Here is an 18,159-nt window from a genome sequence, read left to right as displayed (position 1 = left end):
AGCATAACAAACATCCAAACCTAATCGTCACTGTCCCTAATGTAGCTTACCACACTGAGTACATCGTGGTAAGGGTGGTCTCATCTGGCCTAAATCACCCCTATACTGAGAACCCGAAACTCTGAAGCTCTGACCCTGTCCGGAGTGAATAGGTCTACCAAATCTCTGGCTTGCAAATCGTGGAGGTGCACTAGTTGCTGAATGGCTTGAGTGCCTAGAATACTGCTGCCTCTGCCCTTCTGTAAACTCACTAGCCGAACCCGAGGATCTAGCCCTCTTACTATAACCCCTATCATGCTCACGCTCACTCATTTGCTGTTGCCGTCGTTCTTCCAAATTCTGGGCATGGGCCTGAATGCAAGAAATATCCATACCTTCCTGAAGTGAGGCTGTCAAGCATTTATCCATCAAATGTGGCCCTAAACCATTCACAAATCGGTGAACGCGATCTCCCATTTCAGCTACAATGGCCGGAGCATACCTGGCTAATGAATTAAAATGGAGGCTATACTCTAGAGCACTCATATTTTCCTGTCTAAGATTCAAGAACCAATCAGCTCTAGTTCATCACACCTCTGGCGACAAATAGTGTCAGAGGAAAGCATCTACGAACTCTTGCCATACCGGTGGAGGTGCATTAACTCCTCTAGAAGATATCCAAATAGTATACCAATGAACCGCGACATCCCATAATCTATAGGATACCAACTCTACCGACTCAACATCCGAAGCATGTATCACCCGCAATGCTCTCAACATTCCATCTATGAAGCCCTGCGGATCCTCATCCGGTTTCGACCCAAAGAATTTTGGAGGGTTCAAACTAATAAAATCACAGGATCTGGCACTGACAGCTCTATCACCATGACCCGTACCTTGCCGCTGGGCCTGAGCAGCGACTAACTGAGTCAGCAAATGAATAGCCACTTTCACCTCTTGGCCAGAGGTACCTAGTGGAGGAACTGGGGTGCTGGAGCTGGAGCTGAGGCTCCTTCATGTTCCTCTGAAGTAGGTGGAGTATGAGAGGACCGAGACGGAACCTCATTCTGGGACTCGCCCTCATCTACCACTATAGGCGGTACCCGTTCAGTCCTCCTACCTGCCACTATCTTGCCCTTCTGGGCTGCCTTAGCTTTTCACTTTACAGGCATCGCTGAAAACATAACACACTGTTAAGAAATGGGAAAATCTTATATCATGGCTCTATCTCATGATCGATGATGAAGAAGAAGGTCATTCATTTCTAAATGCCCGCAGCCTCCTTTTTATAAGTGTGGTATGCTTCACACCTATAAATAAGACTCTACTGGACACAGCTCATAGACACACCCTAAGATAAATTGCTCTGATACCACTCTTGTCACAACCCAACTGGATGGCCGCAACGGGCACCCGGAGCTGACCTACCGAGCACCTCTCATCATACTTTTATAATCATATCTAGGTAAGCCACATGGCTAACTCATAATTACCATGCATCAATAACACAGATTCCATCGGACTAAGGCACCACTTTATATAAACAACATCAACTATGCCCATATATATACACAAGCCGACAAGGCTATTAAAATGATATACAAGATATGAGCTGACAAATCTGAGAGATACCTAGCTATACACAACTGTCTACGAGCCTCTACGAAGAGTACATAAAATCATAAAGACAGGGTAGGACCCCGCCATGCCCATATATGTACACAAAAAGAATAATACAAACTATTGCAACTCCGGATCAAATGGAGCTCTTCTACGCAATCTCTAAGGGCATGAAAGCAGCGTCCACAAACAAAAGGACGTCAGTACGAACAATGTACTGAGTATGTAAGGCATAAATGGTAACATAATATAAACATGAGGAATAGCATAACATAAATGAATCATTTATACTTCATAATACCTCTTAAGACGTTCATCATTCTTACTCAACCTTCATCTAAAGAAAACATTCCATACATGTACATGTAATGATACCATACCCGACCATGTAGGTTCGGTGTCATCCATACCCGGCCATAACAAGGCTCGGTGTCATCCGTACCCAACTGCAGTGGTGTGCGCGCAATGGATATCATACCCGGCCATATAATCTCAGTGTCACAATATAGCTACATACATATATGATCTACATAAGTGTCCGAGAGAAACATTACAACACTATCGGGGTGACATAAAGTCGGTAAACCCCCGATTTCTATTATTGAATCACCATCATCATCATCATCATCATTATCATCATCACTATTATCATCATCATAATTATCATCATCACTATGAAGAGCTTTTACCAAAAGTATCTCAAGAATATTGAAAGTCATGAACTTCTAGCATTTCTAGGAACAGGACATTGCAAATATCTTTTATGGCATCTCTAGAATTGAACTCATCATCATAATCGTTATCATTACCATCCCAAAGAACAATGTCAAAAATATCATGAGAATCTCGAGAATTATGAGCTTATAGCATTTATATTAATAGGAGTATTGTGGATATCACGTATAGGTTCACAATAAGGAGAGCATGCCTTTAGAAACAAGGGTTAGCCTTACATACCTTTACGTCTTCTTAACTACTAAACGTTCTCTTCTAAAGTCTGCAAAATCTACATTCAAGAGGATTCACACTAAGGTTAAGTATTGAAAACACTTCTAAGTTCAAACTAGAGCAATTAACGAACTAACGAAATTTGGGCATCATTTTCCCTATTTTGTCAACTTTCACCATATCACAAAACAACTCCCAAACAAAAATAATGTTATATCCCGTATTTTCATACATCGAATTATTCGCAAGCTAGTCGACATAAGTTAAGGACGGGATTATTTTTGGATATGAAATAGGAATTTTTAATTCTCAATCTTAATTAGTACACGAATTGCTTATAAATTTTATTTAGTGTAGAAATATTATTGGAGATTAGGGACTAATTAATTATGATTAGATTATTAAGTAGGGATTAATTAAAATTAATTAATTTAATTATGTTTTGTGGGCCCCACCCATAATTAAAAAAAATCAAGAAATCAAATTGGTGAGTCATAAGGGGGGGGGGGGGGGGGGGGGGCACGTGTCCATTAGAGGGAAATTATATATATATCATAGATAATGAACAAATTTGCTAGTTCACTTTCATTTCATAAAATCAAACTTAGAAAAAAAAATCATTTCCATGGCTGCTGTTAGACCCCGTATTTTATACGTCGAGTTATTCGCGAAGGAATCGACGTGAGGTAGAAACCTCGGATTTTTAATTTCTAAACTAGACCTAATCGGTTATAAATTTTACTTAGTGTAAAAATGTTATTGGAGATTAGGAACTACTTAATTGTGGTGTTAAGTAAAAATTTGTGACAATAATGAGCCAACAAGAGTATCAAACGTCCAAGGTAAAAAGGATGACTCAAAGTCATCTAAAATAAGGCTAATGGAAGACATACAAATGTGCAATTAAATGTTGATTCATCCACTACATTTTCAATATATTGTGGACAATTAAATTGGAAGGAAAATACAAGTTATATTCGGCCATAAAACTGAAATTTGGAGGAGAAAAGTTGGAGCATACAATTGAATATTTGAGCATCTACTACTTTATGAAAGTATACATTATTTTAGGAAGACATCACATGGTGGAGGGATCACTTTACATTAAATATTGCTCATCCATCTTGGCATGATTACAATAGACAAAGGGTGATGTATGAATCATTCACCACACTTACAATTGTCTTGTAAACAATTGAAAAGAATGAAGAAAGGAGAGACAAGGGAAGTAGGCTAGCCGAAAGTGAAGGGAAAGAATTAGAAAAATATTTAAGTGTAAAGTTAATGGAATGACTCATGCCATAAGTGGAGCATGGGACCAACTTGTAAGCATCAGATTTGAACCAAATAATGACCAAGAGATCAGCCATCACAATTCATTTCTACTACACAACACAAAGAAAGAAAAACCTAATTCTAGAGAGAGAAAGTCTCGGCCAAGGGACTGATTTTTGAGCCCTTTGAGTCTTGATCCATAAATTATTTTCCAAGGTGTTTCAACCCTTTAGAAGGTCCCTAGAACGTGAAGATAGTCTTTGGGGCAACAAGAACCATTTTCATCTCAAATCACAAACTCTAGCCAAGTAGAGAAGTCAAGTTGTCAAGGTAAGATCTAACTTCTTTTGCTTGTATTAAGGGTGATGTAGATGAGTAAATATAAGTTGTATACATGAAATGATGTGTGTTGATGTTGGAACATGATATTAGTTAGGGGGTTATATGTGTTGATTTTGAAGTATGGTTGTAACTTGATGAACATGAATCGCATGCATAAAATCATGAAAGTTGGTGTTGGAATGTTAGTTGGCCATAGGGACTGTTTTGGTGGAATTAATGGACTGATTTTCTTTAATAAATATGGTTGTTAATATCATAGATCTCATGGTAAAAAGAATGAAAAGAATTGGAAGGTTAAAGGTGAAGTTATGTTAGTATGAAAATGATTGAATCTATGATTTTATGTGAAGTGATGTTGAAGCATGTTGAAACCGTTTGTGGACTGTTTTGTGAGGAAGTTAGTGAACTGTTTTTACATGATATTTTGATTTTTATTATCATGAATTTTATGATGTAATGAATTTGTTTGATGGTTGGATTTGAAACTAAAGTCGTTTGTGAGTTGTTGTAAGAATTGTAGAAATGACGATGTAGCTTAGTTGCGTATGAATTGATGTTGTACTTTTCGTGTGGATAGCTGGTCATAACCTACTGAAATTATATGAAAAGAAGACATGAAATAATGTGTAAGAATCATATGTGGTTTGCTTAGTATGTTCGTAAACGTTTGCAAGAATTCCGAACATTGTTTAGGGACTGTTTTGGACATGTTGTTGGACTGTTTTGGATATGTTGTGGTAATGGACTGTTTTGGACTTGTTGTTTTCATCAAGTTGGAAAAAATAATTATAGTTAAGAGTATACATCATGTTGTCATAGTGGTTGGGCTGTTATAGAATCGTTTCGACGAAATAATATGACTATAGATTAATAAGAATAAATTGGATGTGTCATAATAGCATGTACACTATTATCTAGCGTTGTAAGGTGCGGGCTGTTTTGACACGTTGTTGTTATTGAACTTGGAAGATTAATGATAATTAAGATTATGCTTTGTATTGTATGTTGGATGGGCTGTTATAAGTTGTTACATGCAAACGTTAAGGCTACGAACTATTAGAAGTAACTTGAGAATGTAGTAGCCGTATGTGAATCGTTATTGCATGTTGTGAATGTGGGCTGTTTGGAATATTGTGTGGGCTGTCCGGATTGATATTGAACATATAATTATTGATGTTGGGCTGGTTATATGTACTTGGTTTGGATACAAGAGTAAACGTCGCCTAAACATCTAGAAAGGAGTTACTAACGTTAGAATACGTTTTGAATCTCCCCGTAACTTAAACGTAGTTGTTGGCATCTTAATATAGGTTGAAGTATTATTGGGCAGCGTATACATATTGTGTGACGAATAAACGCTAAAGGTATGTGAAGCTAACCCTTCTTTCTTTTTGGCATGATCGTTGTGAAGTGAATATACGATATATATATACGAATCCAAAGGAAACGCCTATTCCTAGAGCCACTAGGATGGCTATTGATTTTTGATTCCCATAAACTTATGCTTTGATTCGTACATATTAATGTGTACACATGATTTCAAAGTTCCATTTGATATAATCCACAGGGACATCCGAAAGGTATATGAGATGATTATTATTTGAAATTGCGAACGATGGTTCGTGTTGACTATTCCATTGAGTCCTTAAAAATGATTTGAATTGCATATAGTTTCTCACTACTCTTCTCGTGCAAATCTCAATATATCTTTCACCGAGTCCCGGGTCGGGTATGTTATCGTGCACACTGTATTGTTCGCCGAGTCCCTCATTAAAGGGCCGGTTACAATATATATATATATATATATATATGTATATTCTGAAGTTATGCTGTGTTATGAAATTATGCTATGATATGAAGTTATGTTGTGTTACGGAGTTATGCTGTGTTACGGAGATATGCTGTGTTACGGAGATATATATCATATTCTGAAGTTATGCTGTGTTATGGCGCCAGAGACGGGGTGGCGACCATGTTCACCGAGTCCCATAATGGGGCCGGATATGATATATGATTTTGACATGCATGATTTATGTTTCGAAAGCAAGTATTTGGTATTCTGGTTATTGTACTCATTTTCTATACTTCTTATTTAAATCATGATCCCGTTTACTGTATTTCATGCTTTACATGCTCGGTACATATTCCGTACTGACCCCCTTTCTTCGGGGGGGCTGCGTTTCATGCCCGCAGGTGCAGACATTCGCTTTGGTGATCCGACAGCTTACGATTTTCCCCTTCTGCTATTTTGGAGAGCTCCATTGTTCCGGAGTCCAGACTTTGGTACAAATCCTTCTCAGATATATATTTATATGCCTATGTGGATTAAGGGTACGACGGGGCCCTGTCCCGTCATATATTACGTTACTGTTGCTACTCTTAGAGGTCTGTGGACATATGTGTGGGTTGTGTATGGGTTCTGTTCAGCTGTGTCTATACGATGTGCTGTGGTATGATGTTCGTATATGATGGCGGCCTTGTCGGCTTGCATATGATGTTATTATATGATGGCAGCCTTGTCGGCTTGCATTTATATGAATATTTATGTGACAGTTCTGAGACCATGGTTTGGTCGTTATAAGATCCATATTGAGTTTGATGTGAAATAAACATATAGCTAAAGAGTATGTATATGGGTGTCCATGTCGGGCACCAGTCACGGCTTACGGGGTTGGGTCGTGACAGCTGCTCTCGGCCAGCCATGGTTGAAGGAAAAAAATATGTTTGTTGCTTATTTTGATTAAGTTCCAAGTGATTTGCAAGTCCAAGGAGGTGATAGCAACATTGGATATTGAATTGAGGAAGAAGAAATAGTGAAATTGGAGCAAATAAGTGTAGAAATTCCTCCAAGTAAATTAAGGTAAGATTTTCTTATTTTGTGGTATAATTGTATTAATGGTGTTGTAATGGAAAGATTAAAAATGGGTTGGATGAAATTGGAAGTAAGAAATTCCATGAAATCGTTGATATTAGGAGTTGTAGTTGTTATATGGAATTGTTGAGTTGAAAGGATTAAAAGTATGATTTATGTTCATATGTTGTTGTTCGTGTTGTGGTCGTGTTGTCGTTGATGTGGATTCTAAATTCGGAAGAAAGAAGTGTATAACGTATCGTATATAAAGCGTATGTTGATTTGTTTGGTGTAAAATCTTATAACGTTAATGATTTAGATTGGAAAAGGATTAAGAAGGGTTGTTGGATTGTTTGAGTTGTTTAGGGGCTGAATTGTAAGAGTTTTATACGCATATCTCTATTACTGTCATTGTTGGTATTGCTGTGATAACAGGAGGTTATTGGAAGTTCAGGTTAGGCGAGTTATATAGGGGAAATGCTGCCTGATTTCCGTTAAGTTCTTAACTAATCAAAATCCTAATCAGGAAAGTATAAATTAAAAAATGAGTCCTATAGGCGATTGGTTACAGATTTATAAACTAGGAAGTATAGTCTACTAACGATAGCGTTACTTTCATATTAAATAGGCTAAAGGGGCGACGAAGCGAACGTGATTATGATTAACCTTTAACAGGTATGTAAAGTTATCCTTTCTTTCTTTTTGGCATGATCTTTATGAAACAAACAGACGACGTATATATGATTCCAAAGAAGTTCCTATTCTTAGAGCCACTAGGATGGCTAATGTTCTTGATTTCCAGAAGCTATTTCATTATGTCTTGGTACGTGTATATGATTCCAGAAGTTCTATTGTGATATAATCCACAGTGACATTTGAAAGGTACTTGATATGACTATTGTCTTGATTTTCAAATGATAGCTCGTTTTGATTATTTTATCGAGTCTCAGATATGATTTAACTTGTATATGGTTGCAAGAGTTTTGGTATTCTGGATGTTATACTTGTCTCCTGTACTCCCTATTTCAGTTATGATCCTCTTTACTGTATTTCATGCTTTACATACTCAGTACATATGTCGTACTGACCCCCTTCCTTCGGGGGGGCTGCGTTTCATGCCCGCAGGTACAGATAATCGGTTTGGTGACCCTTCAGCATAGGACTTCTACTCAGCTGTCTTGGAGAGCTCCATTGTTCCGGAGCCTAGACTTTTGGTACAGATCTTATGGTGTATATATATATATATATATATATATATATATGTTTACCCAGGGGTACGGCGGGTCCTGTCCCGTCATATTTCGCTATCGATATTCTTAGAGGTCTGTAGACATATGTGTGGGTTGTGTATAAGTTTGTTCAGCTGTGTCTATACGATGTGCTATGGATATGCTCTTCTGTAGTGGAAGCCTTGTCGGCTTGCGTATCATGTTGATATGTTGTGGCAGCCTTGTCGGCTTGCGTATCATATTATGTTCTGATCAGTTGTGACTCCCCAGGAGACCGGTTATTTGGATATATGTATATATGATGATGTTATGAACCCTTGGAGTTCTTTTGCAAGTTTCCATATTGATTTTAGCTTCAGTTGACTATATCTAACAGGTACGTATACGAGTGTCCAGGTCGGGCACTAGTCATGGCCCACGGGGTTGGGTTGTGACAAATAATAACATTCATAATACCATATTCAAGAAGTTACATTCAATTCAATCTCAAATTTATCCAAAGTTCCCTTTTCAAGTTCATCCCATGGTCATCTTCACTTCAACATTTATGACTTCTCCACTTTAATTCTTTTCCTTTCCAAGGGTCACTAAACCTTTATATCAACTCAATCATGTAAATAATTTGAATATCATACCTCATTATAGAAGAACTTCACTTTTCCCAGCTCCTTTCAAGACCAGGTTTATCACAACTTTGAAGAGAAACAAGAACAATCACCTTCTATGGATTCTGTTTTGGTTTTGATGTTGCTCTTCTTTCTTGATGATATGGAAATGTTTGGAGTGTTATGGAACCTTCAAGATCTCTCAATAACTCTCTAGAAGTGTGGGGAAATAAATGTGGGAGGTTGTAATGAAAATGAGGTCTTTGGGGCTTTAAAAAGGTGGCAAGACCGCGCCCCGCACCCACTTGCGGTCGAGTTGCGGCATCGCATGTGGGATATGCGTCCTCCTCTCCTTAGGGAGGAGGCTGGGCTGTGAGGGTGGAAAATTTGGGGAGTTGGCTGCCCAGATGCGGTCCATCATACTGAGTATGTAGCCGCATATGGCCCCAATTTCCCCGGTTTCGCGAAATGCGTTCTTTTTTATTCGTTTGACCTCCAATCTCTATGGAACCTTCTTGGCACTTTATAAAACCTCATTAAGCATCTAAGGGACCCTATATCTCCCCCTCAAGGAAATACTAAGCAATATATCACTCAAATGATATGAAACCTTCCCAAAACATGATTCAAATTTCCAATTCCTTCAACGAACTTACTTTCGTCGTTACATATGACTCTGAAAGCTTAAGGCACATATTGGAATTATTAGATAACATTCTTAACCTGATAAGGGCTTCATATGCACTTTAGGCTTGCATTAGTTCACTCATAAGGCAAACGATACGAAATTTTCCAAGATGTAACAACTAACAACATGTGGCATCAAGCCAACAAAATAGAACAAGCAAGTCACAACACAACGAGGTGGCTAGCCCCAATCACACAACAGGGCCCAACCTAAGGCACTATCCAACCCAACTTCATACCTTATGGTTTACATGTTTTCTCTGATAATATAATGTAAATATATGCTTCACTATACGAAGTCTCACCAAGGGTAAGCCATAACCTACCTGGATGGTCGAACAGCAAACACCAACAATCACTCTTTTTCCTTACCCTTCCGCTGAGCCTCAAGATCAAAAAAGTCTAGGCATATTCGAAATCTAGATTAGAAATCATGAAGATCGATACTAATATTGCTATCATTCAATTTAGGTCAAACCAACCCTAGAATTTGGGGAAACGGACCCCACAAGGGCAAAACGGGAAACTCGGGGGTAAAATATCAAATTAAATACTAGGTGATTAAAACCGATAAACTAATTGCTAAATTAACTCAAAGATTCCCCCAATTTCGAAATTCAAGTAAAACCCCCAATTTTGGGTATAAACCCTAACTCTTGGATTCAAGGATTCAACAGTAATAATGGAAGATATATGATTAATAACCTTAGATACATCATAATCTATCATAAGCGCAATCAATTTACCATTTAAAAGCCTAAGTAGAATATCCATTAAAACCCACTTTAAATCTTCCATTACTAAGGTACGAACAAGGAAAGAGGAATTCTAAGATGATTAGGAACAAGGAATTAGTAAAGATGTTAGCAAGACATACCATCAAGAGTTTTCTCCAAGAATCTTCTAAAACAGTCCCCAAGAGCTCAATTTTCGTAATGTTGATAAATGATAGACTAAGGGTTTTTTAATACACACTTAATGAAATAACAGGCCCGATCCCGTCACGATGGCATCGGGGCCGCCAGGGCGCCTTCCCAGACTGTCGGGGCGGTGTCACGACCCAGCCGGAGAGTCATGACGGGCACCCGGAGCTAACCTACCCGGGAACCTCTCATCATACTTTCACAATCATAACTAGGTGAGCCACATGGCCTACTCATGATCTCTATGCATCAATAATACACTTTCCATCGGGCTATGTCACTTTTATAACAACATCAACAACTATGCCTATATATATATATATATATATATATATATATATATATATATATATATACGCAAGCCGACAAGGCTATCAAAATGATATACAAAATATGAGCCGACAAGGCTAAGAGACATCTAGCTATACACAACTGTCTACGAGCCTCTAGAAAGAGTACGTAACATCATAAAGACGGGACAGGACCCCGCCATGCCCATATATGTACACAAAAGAATAGTACCAACAACTGCAGCTCCGAATCAAATGGACCTCCTCTAAGTAGTCTCTGAATAAGCAGCCTAAGGGTCAAGTCTGTCTCCCTGTCCACCTGCGGGCATGACGCAGCGTCCACAAACAAAAGGACGTCAGTACAAACAATGTACTGAGTATGTAAGGCATAAGTAATAACATTATGAAAGCATAAAGGATAACATGGGGTAGAAGAACCACTTATACCTCTTGAGACGTTCATCACACTTACTTACCCTTTTTCTAATGAAAACCTTCCATACATACACATATACATATAGTAGTACTATACTCGACCATGTAGGTTTGGTGTCATACATACCCGGCCATAACAAGGCTCGGCATTATACGTACTCAACTTTAGTGATGTGCGCGCAGTAGATATCATACCCGGCAACATAAGATCGGTATTACCCAATAGCCATACATATATATACATAGGATTACATAAGTATCATCAACATCATCATCACTATATCTTGCCTTAGAGGGATAACTATCATAGGATGAGATCAACAATATCATGAGTGTATCAAGACTTAGGAGCTTTAACACTTCTAAAAATGGAGGCGTCATGGAAGACATGGTGAATTTCATAAATAGCGTGTCTACCTGTAGGCATGAACACAGCGAGTCTGCACCATCTCCCTGTCTACCTATAGGCATGAACACAGCGTCAAAAAAGAAAAGGACGTCAGTACAGAAAATGTACTGAGTATGTAAGGCATGAATAATGCTAACATAATAAAGAAATGATGAAACATGAGACGGAGATATAACCTGCTTAGCTTTTAATGGAAAACACATGTTATGCATATCAATTATACCATCATCGTTAACCCACCGGGTAACTATCACACGCCGCCCACTAGTGGTGTCATGTCCAGCCATCTAGGCACGGTGTTATCTCAAGCTGCCCACCTTAGCGGTGTCATGCCCAGCCATCTAGGCACGGTGTAGCCATAAGACGCCCGTCTTAGCGGTGTCATGCCCGGCCATCTAGGCGCGGTGTAATCTCATCATCATATACTTATCATAAAGTGCGCATAAGAACTCAAAGACACGCTATAACTCTATCGAGGTGACGTAAGGTCGAGAACCCCCGATTCCATTATGGAGTAGTCATGATTATCATGCCTCACCTTGAAGGAACTAGAATCATAAGGTGAGTCTAGCAACAATGAATAACATCAAGGAATCATTAGCTTCATAAGAATATCGTATCATAAGCTTTGGTATCTCTAGGCTTAGACTCATCATCATCGTGATCATTTTCATAACATATCTCTTATCTTTTTATCTCATGAGTAGTTCTTAGTAGTCATAGACTCATAGTTTCCGGAATATGAAACATCATGGAAAGTTAAAGAAAATCATGCCTTAGAAAAAAAAAAGGGACTAGCCTCACATACCTTTTCGCCTTTCTAACTTGCCGACTAAACGCTTCCTTCCAAGTCCGTAATTCTACATTCAAGGGAATTCGTGCTAAGATTAGATAATCGATAACATACTTGAGCTCAAGCTAAAGTGACTAAAAGCTAAAAAAAATTGGGCAGCATCTCCTTTGTTTCTACAACTTTTCCCATATAATATAACAACTCCCAACCATCACCAACACACCTACAATATCATAATCAATAGCTTTGCTAAGTTGGCCATTATTCAATTCTTACAATTCCCTCTCAAAGTCATCCATAACCATAGTTATCACCCAACGTCGTATTCACCCGCATATAATGCTTCTCCAACATTCTTAATATTATTCAGAACAAGATTATACCCATAACATGTCAAGAACTATGATTCAAGCCAAGTTACCATTCAAGAATATCACAATTTCCATATTTGAACTCCATGTTCTACTTTCTTCCTCAATCCAAGTTATTCAACCATTCAATACTCTTAATAACATGAAATGCTCATAAAACTCACCTTTGATTATGTAGGAATGGGTTTTGGATGGAAATGCTTCACTTGGAGAAAAACCCTAGCTTCAATTCCAGGAGATTTCTTGACTTCTAGCAACCCTAAAGAGTTTCCTTGCACTTGCTTTCCTTGGATTAATGAAGTTGATCTTTGATTTGTCTTGAATTTATGTAAGTGAAGGGTGTGGAATGTTCTAGAGACTTAGAGAGAAGTGGAGAAGTTGGAAGAATGAAAATTTGGAAGTAGGAACACATTTATATACTTGGAAAATACTCAGCCCGTCGGGTGTTATACAGACCCTTATACGATCCGTATAATATTATACGGTCCATATAAGTGGACGTATTTCACCATCAGGGATTTTCCCTTCCTGATGGGGGTTATATGGACCCTTATACGGACCGTAGAAAAAGTTATACGGACCATATAAGTGGTCGTATAACTCCACTTTTCTGAAATTATTTCTGTCGTTTCGTTTGATCTTCAATCCTTATGGAACCTTCTTAGCACTTGTTTAAAACTTCATTAACAATCTAAGGAGCGTTATAACTTTTCATCAAGACGTTATTAGATCAACATTTGCTCGATACTTTGCAAACCCTTTTCAACACGCGACTTATACTTTACATTCTTCAACGAACTTTCTTCTCGTCTCAATGTCTTTGGAATCTTAATTAGAACCGTTGAGTACTACTTCTTACTTGTAGAAACATCATATACTCTTACCCTGCGGCATGAAATTTTCCGAGGTGTAACACAAGTCCAAGCTAGTATAATTCGTAAGCTAGCGAGAATTGGGCAACATTTCCCTTATTTCATCTACTTCTACCAAATTCTAAAACAACAATGACATTATTAACAATACCATAATCACGAGGTTTCATTCAAGTTAAGCATCATCCAATCCCAAAACCTCCTTTTCATAATCATTCATTACAATAGCTACAACACAACACCATAAATACTTATGTACAATACTTCATCAACATCATTAGTATCACCCACAACAAGATTATACTCATAACATGCCAAGAATTACAATTCAAGTTAACCTATAGCTCTTAATATCCTCAAGTTCACACTTGAACTCTATTTTCACTTTTCTTCCTTTACCCACATGGTATAACAATCAAACAACCTTAACCATATGTAAAAGATGTGAAATCTTACCTTAATCACTCAAGAACAAGTCTTGGATCAACTTACTCCACTAAAGTGAAGTCTCCAACATCAACACCATAGGAAATCTTGAGTTCCACAAACCCTAGCAAGCTTCTTAGCACTTGAATCTCTTGATTCTCTTAGACTTGGCTTAGATTAGTTTATGGACTTGGAGAGAGGGTTTTGGAGAGCCCTAGGACCTGATTTGGAGAAATAATGATCTCAAATGAGGTGAAATGAAATATATAAAGCATAACTTAAAATCCCGTCAGGCAATTCCACGCTCACTTTGACGGATCGTCAAAATTCCTACGGTCCGTCAAAATGCACTGTCAAACTGCCCAGCCACACATGGCTCACTGTGACTATTTCACGGTGGTGCTCCACCATTTGATGGGCCGTCAAAATGTCCCCATCCGATAAGTTGTTCGTTTCGATTCGTTTGACTTCCAATCCTTATGAAACCTTCTTGGCACTTGTGTAACACTTCATTAACCATCTAAGGGGCCCTATAACTCCTCTTCAAGTCATTACTAAACAAAGTATAACTCAATCATTGCGAAGTCTTCCCAAACATGACTCACATTCTACTTCCTTCGACGAACTTAATTTCACTGACTCATATGACTTCAAAATGTTATGGTATGCGCTTAAAGTTGTCAATTACTCTCCTTAACCTTACAAGGACTTCATGTCCACTTTAGGCTTATGTTAGTCTACTCATAATGCAAACAACTTGAAATTCCGAGGCGTAACAGGAGGTCTGGGCAAATCACACTTAGCCGCCCCACCGGCCATCCCACCACAACAGTGGTGCCGCTGGGACGGCCCTGGTGCCTCTCTGGCGGACACCAGGCACCAGAATCCTAAAATTTTTCTAAGTCTCAACCGAAATCCGAACCACTGCCGAAGCCATCTGCTCATAAACCACACACACAGGCCCACAAAAAAAAAAAGACACGCTATGAACACACCCGTGGCCTCAGAATTTCCAATAGAGGTCTCGTTGACCGAGTCAACCCCCAATACCTCATTACCAACTTTCCAACCCAAGTCTCAAAATGCATCCGAGTACATTAGGAACCGAACTAGATATACACACAAGTTATAAAAGACCATCCGGACCTCTCGAAATCGACGGATTTCCGAAATAGGTCCGTTCACCCAAAAGTCAACTTTGAGTCAACTCTTTTTCACTTAAAGCCTAAATTTCACAAAAAGTCACCCGAATCAAATATAGACACCTCGGGAAGCATGTCAACGGTCCCCTCGGGTAAAAAATGAGCTAACCAAGCTCGGAAAGGGGCAAAAGTATCGTAAAGACTATAACGACCAAATGGATCGTTACAAAGCACTTTTCTTGCTCGACTTTAGGGCTCAATCAGACCGCAGATACTCTTAATATGGTGTGATATTATCCGTTTTATGCCAAGCCTGCATGGTTTTCCTCAAAAGGCCTCACACCCATAAGAGATTTGTACGCCTTATCTGCTGGCTCTTAATCTTTTCAGCTACCGATGTGGGACTTTGGTCGCATATCCAATAATATCCCCCCTGAACTAAGTTCCTCGTGGCCTAACACCACGATCAACATGTCTCTCTCACTAACTAAGTTCTATATGGCTCATTACCACAAGGAAATTTTCGAGATTCACTATGTGTCACCCACATCATTAGCGTAATATGACAATTGAAGCCCTAAACTAGTTTCTTCTTGTGTGCGTGCCTCCAAATTAGACCCGCGCCATCTCTTTATCATCGTCATACTCATCCACTGAACCTGGTCTTTGATACCAGTTGTTGGGCTCAATCAGCCAACAAATGCTCTTAACATGGTGTGATATTGTCTGCTTTGGGCCAAGCCCGCATAGTTTTCCCCAAAAGGTCTCACACCACTAAGACATTCCTACACCTTACAGGTTAGGTCCCAATCTTTTTAGCTACCAATATAGGACTTTGATTGTACACCCAACAATTCCTCGAGAACTTTCGAAATATCTTCTATGGCTTTGATTTTTTCCAGATTGACTTCGATTCCCTTGTTTGATACGAGGAAGCCAAGGAACTTACCAAAGCCAACTATGACGGCATACTTCTTCGAGTCAGCTTCAAGTTGTAGTTCCTCAGTATATCGAAAGTTTCCTGCAAATGCACCAAATGGTCCTCCGAATCCAGATACTTGACCAACATGTCATCAATATATACTTCCATTGTCTTTCCTACTTGTTTTTTAAATTGTTTGTTTTTTTAAACATATGATTGACTAACCGTTGATAAGTGGCTCCAGTATTTTTTAAACCAAATGGCATTACATTATAACAATAAGTTCCATACTTGGTTATAAATGAAGTTTTCTCTTGATATTCTAGATTCATCCTTACTTGGTTGTATCGGGAATAAGCGTCAAGAAAACTTAACATCTCATGTCCGGTTGTGGCATCGATCATTTGATCAAGGTGCGGCAGCGGGAATGAGTCTTTTAGACATGCCTTATTTAAATCTTTAAAATCTATGCACATCCTTAATTTATTTCCTTTTTTCGGTACTACTACAACATTTGATAACCATTCGGGGTATTCAACTTCCCGAATTCATCCTATATTAAGTAGTTTAGTTACCTCTTTCTTTACAAACCTGTTCTTGTATTCTGCCACTGGTCTTCTCTTTCGCTTCACCGGCGTAAACTTGGTATCCAAGCTTAGCTTGTGAGTCTTAATCTCCGGTAGAATACCTATCATGTCTAAGTGGGACCATGCTAAGCAACCCGTGTTAGCATTAAGAAAATTAGATAATTTGACCTTGAGCTCCAAAGTTAATTTGGTGCCCAGGTGTACCTTTCTTTCCGGCCAATGAACGAACAAGACCAATTGTTTAAGTTCTTCTACTATTGATTTAGTGGTGTCGGACCAAAAATGATCTCAGAAATGGGAGTCTTCCAGTACCACAAATGATCTCAGAACTCGATGCGAGCCTAATTTCTCTTCACTTTCTTCCTCCTTCTACTGTTTTGCCTATGAACTTGGTTGATGTGCCAGGCCCGGAACTTCTCCCTCGTCTCTCTTCTTATCCAGGCTTGTTACCTCAGCGATAGGATTTGGGGATAACTCTGATGTAATTACCACTTGTCACTCTATTATTTTTTATCAACAACTATTTCATCAATAGCGAACATTTCTCTTGCCGTTGGCTGTTCCCACGGATTTTCTAGATGCCCTCCAGAGTTAGGAATTTCACCAACAAAAGTAATGGTGAAGGAACTACCTTCACATCATGTATCTAAAGTCTCCCAAAGATTGCGTTATACCTCATGTCACCGTCTATGACATAAAACTTCATCTCCGTAACCATTCCCCCAGTATTGATTGGTAATAAAATCTCCCCTTTAGTTGTCTCGCTTGCTATATTAAATCCGGAGAGGACTCTTGTGGTCGGTATTATTTTGCTCAGCATTTTCATTTGCTCTATGACTTCCTATCGAACAATGTTGGCTGAGCTCCTGGATCAACATTCAAAATGCTTTTAATTTGAAAATAATCAATATTAACAGTGATTATAGATGCATCGTTATGAGGGAGAGTGATGCCATCCGCGTCTTCATCACTGAAGATGATTGACTCCTCGCTTAAGAGCTCCCTAGACCTGTTTTCTCTAGTTATGGATACTTTAGTCTTTTTCCGTTGTAAAGGTTGCTCCAGCAAATTTTGCGCCTCCAGTTATCATGTTTATTACATGACGCGGCGTGACTGGCTTAACCTACCCATCTGCTTCTCTATTCTTGCCGTATTGTCCTTTGCTCGATCACTTAAAAATTCCCTTAAGTGCCTATTTTTTAATAATCAGGATACTTCCTCTCAAAGATGACGGTAGTCCCCAGTCCTGTGTTTATGTGTTCCATGGAAATCACACATCAAGTTTGGATCCCTTTGGCTTGGATCCGACCGGATAGGCTTTGGCCACCTTGTTTCCTTTATATGCCCAATATGCTGCTACCAATCACACTATGTCAATATTGAAGTTATATTTAGATAACCTCGGGGCTTCAATATTATTTGAAGTCCCTTACTCAGCAAACTTCTGCCATTT

The 18,159-nt window shown here is 38.8% G+C and overlaps 1 protein-coding gene across 1 annotated transcript in view; it reads right to left on the bottom strand.

Annotated features, from left to right (window-relative positions):
* LOC132624246 (uncharacterized) overlaps positions 1-16,814 on the bottom strand; it is a 32,059-nt gene extending 15,245 nt beyond the window's left edge. The window contains exon 1 of the mRNA XM_060339051.1: positions 16,695-16,814. Coding sequence (XP_060195034.1) covers positions 16,695-16,814 — 120 coding nt within the window. The remainder of the gene's footprint in view (positions 1-16,694) is intronic.
* Between the last annotated feature and the right edge of the window lie 1,345 nt (positions 16,815-18,159).

Source organism: Lycium barbarum, chromosome 12, assembly GCF_019175385.1.
Source record: "Lycium barbarum isolate Lr01 chromosome 12, ASM1917538v2, whole genome shotgun sequence".
NCBI classification, from domain to species: domain Eukaryota; kingdom Viridiplantae; phylum Streptophyta; class Magnoliopsida; order Solanales; family Solanaceae; genus Lycium; species Lycium barbarum.
The sequence above is the reverse complement of the archived record's forward strand: the minus strand, read 5'-3'. Positions and strand labels throughout refer to the sequence as shown.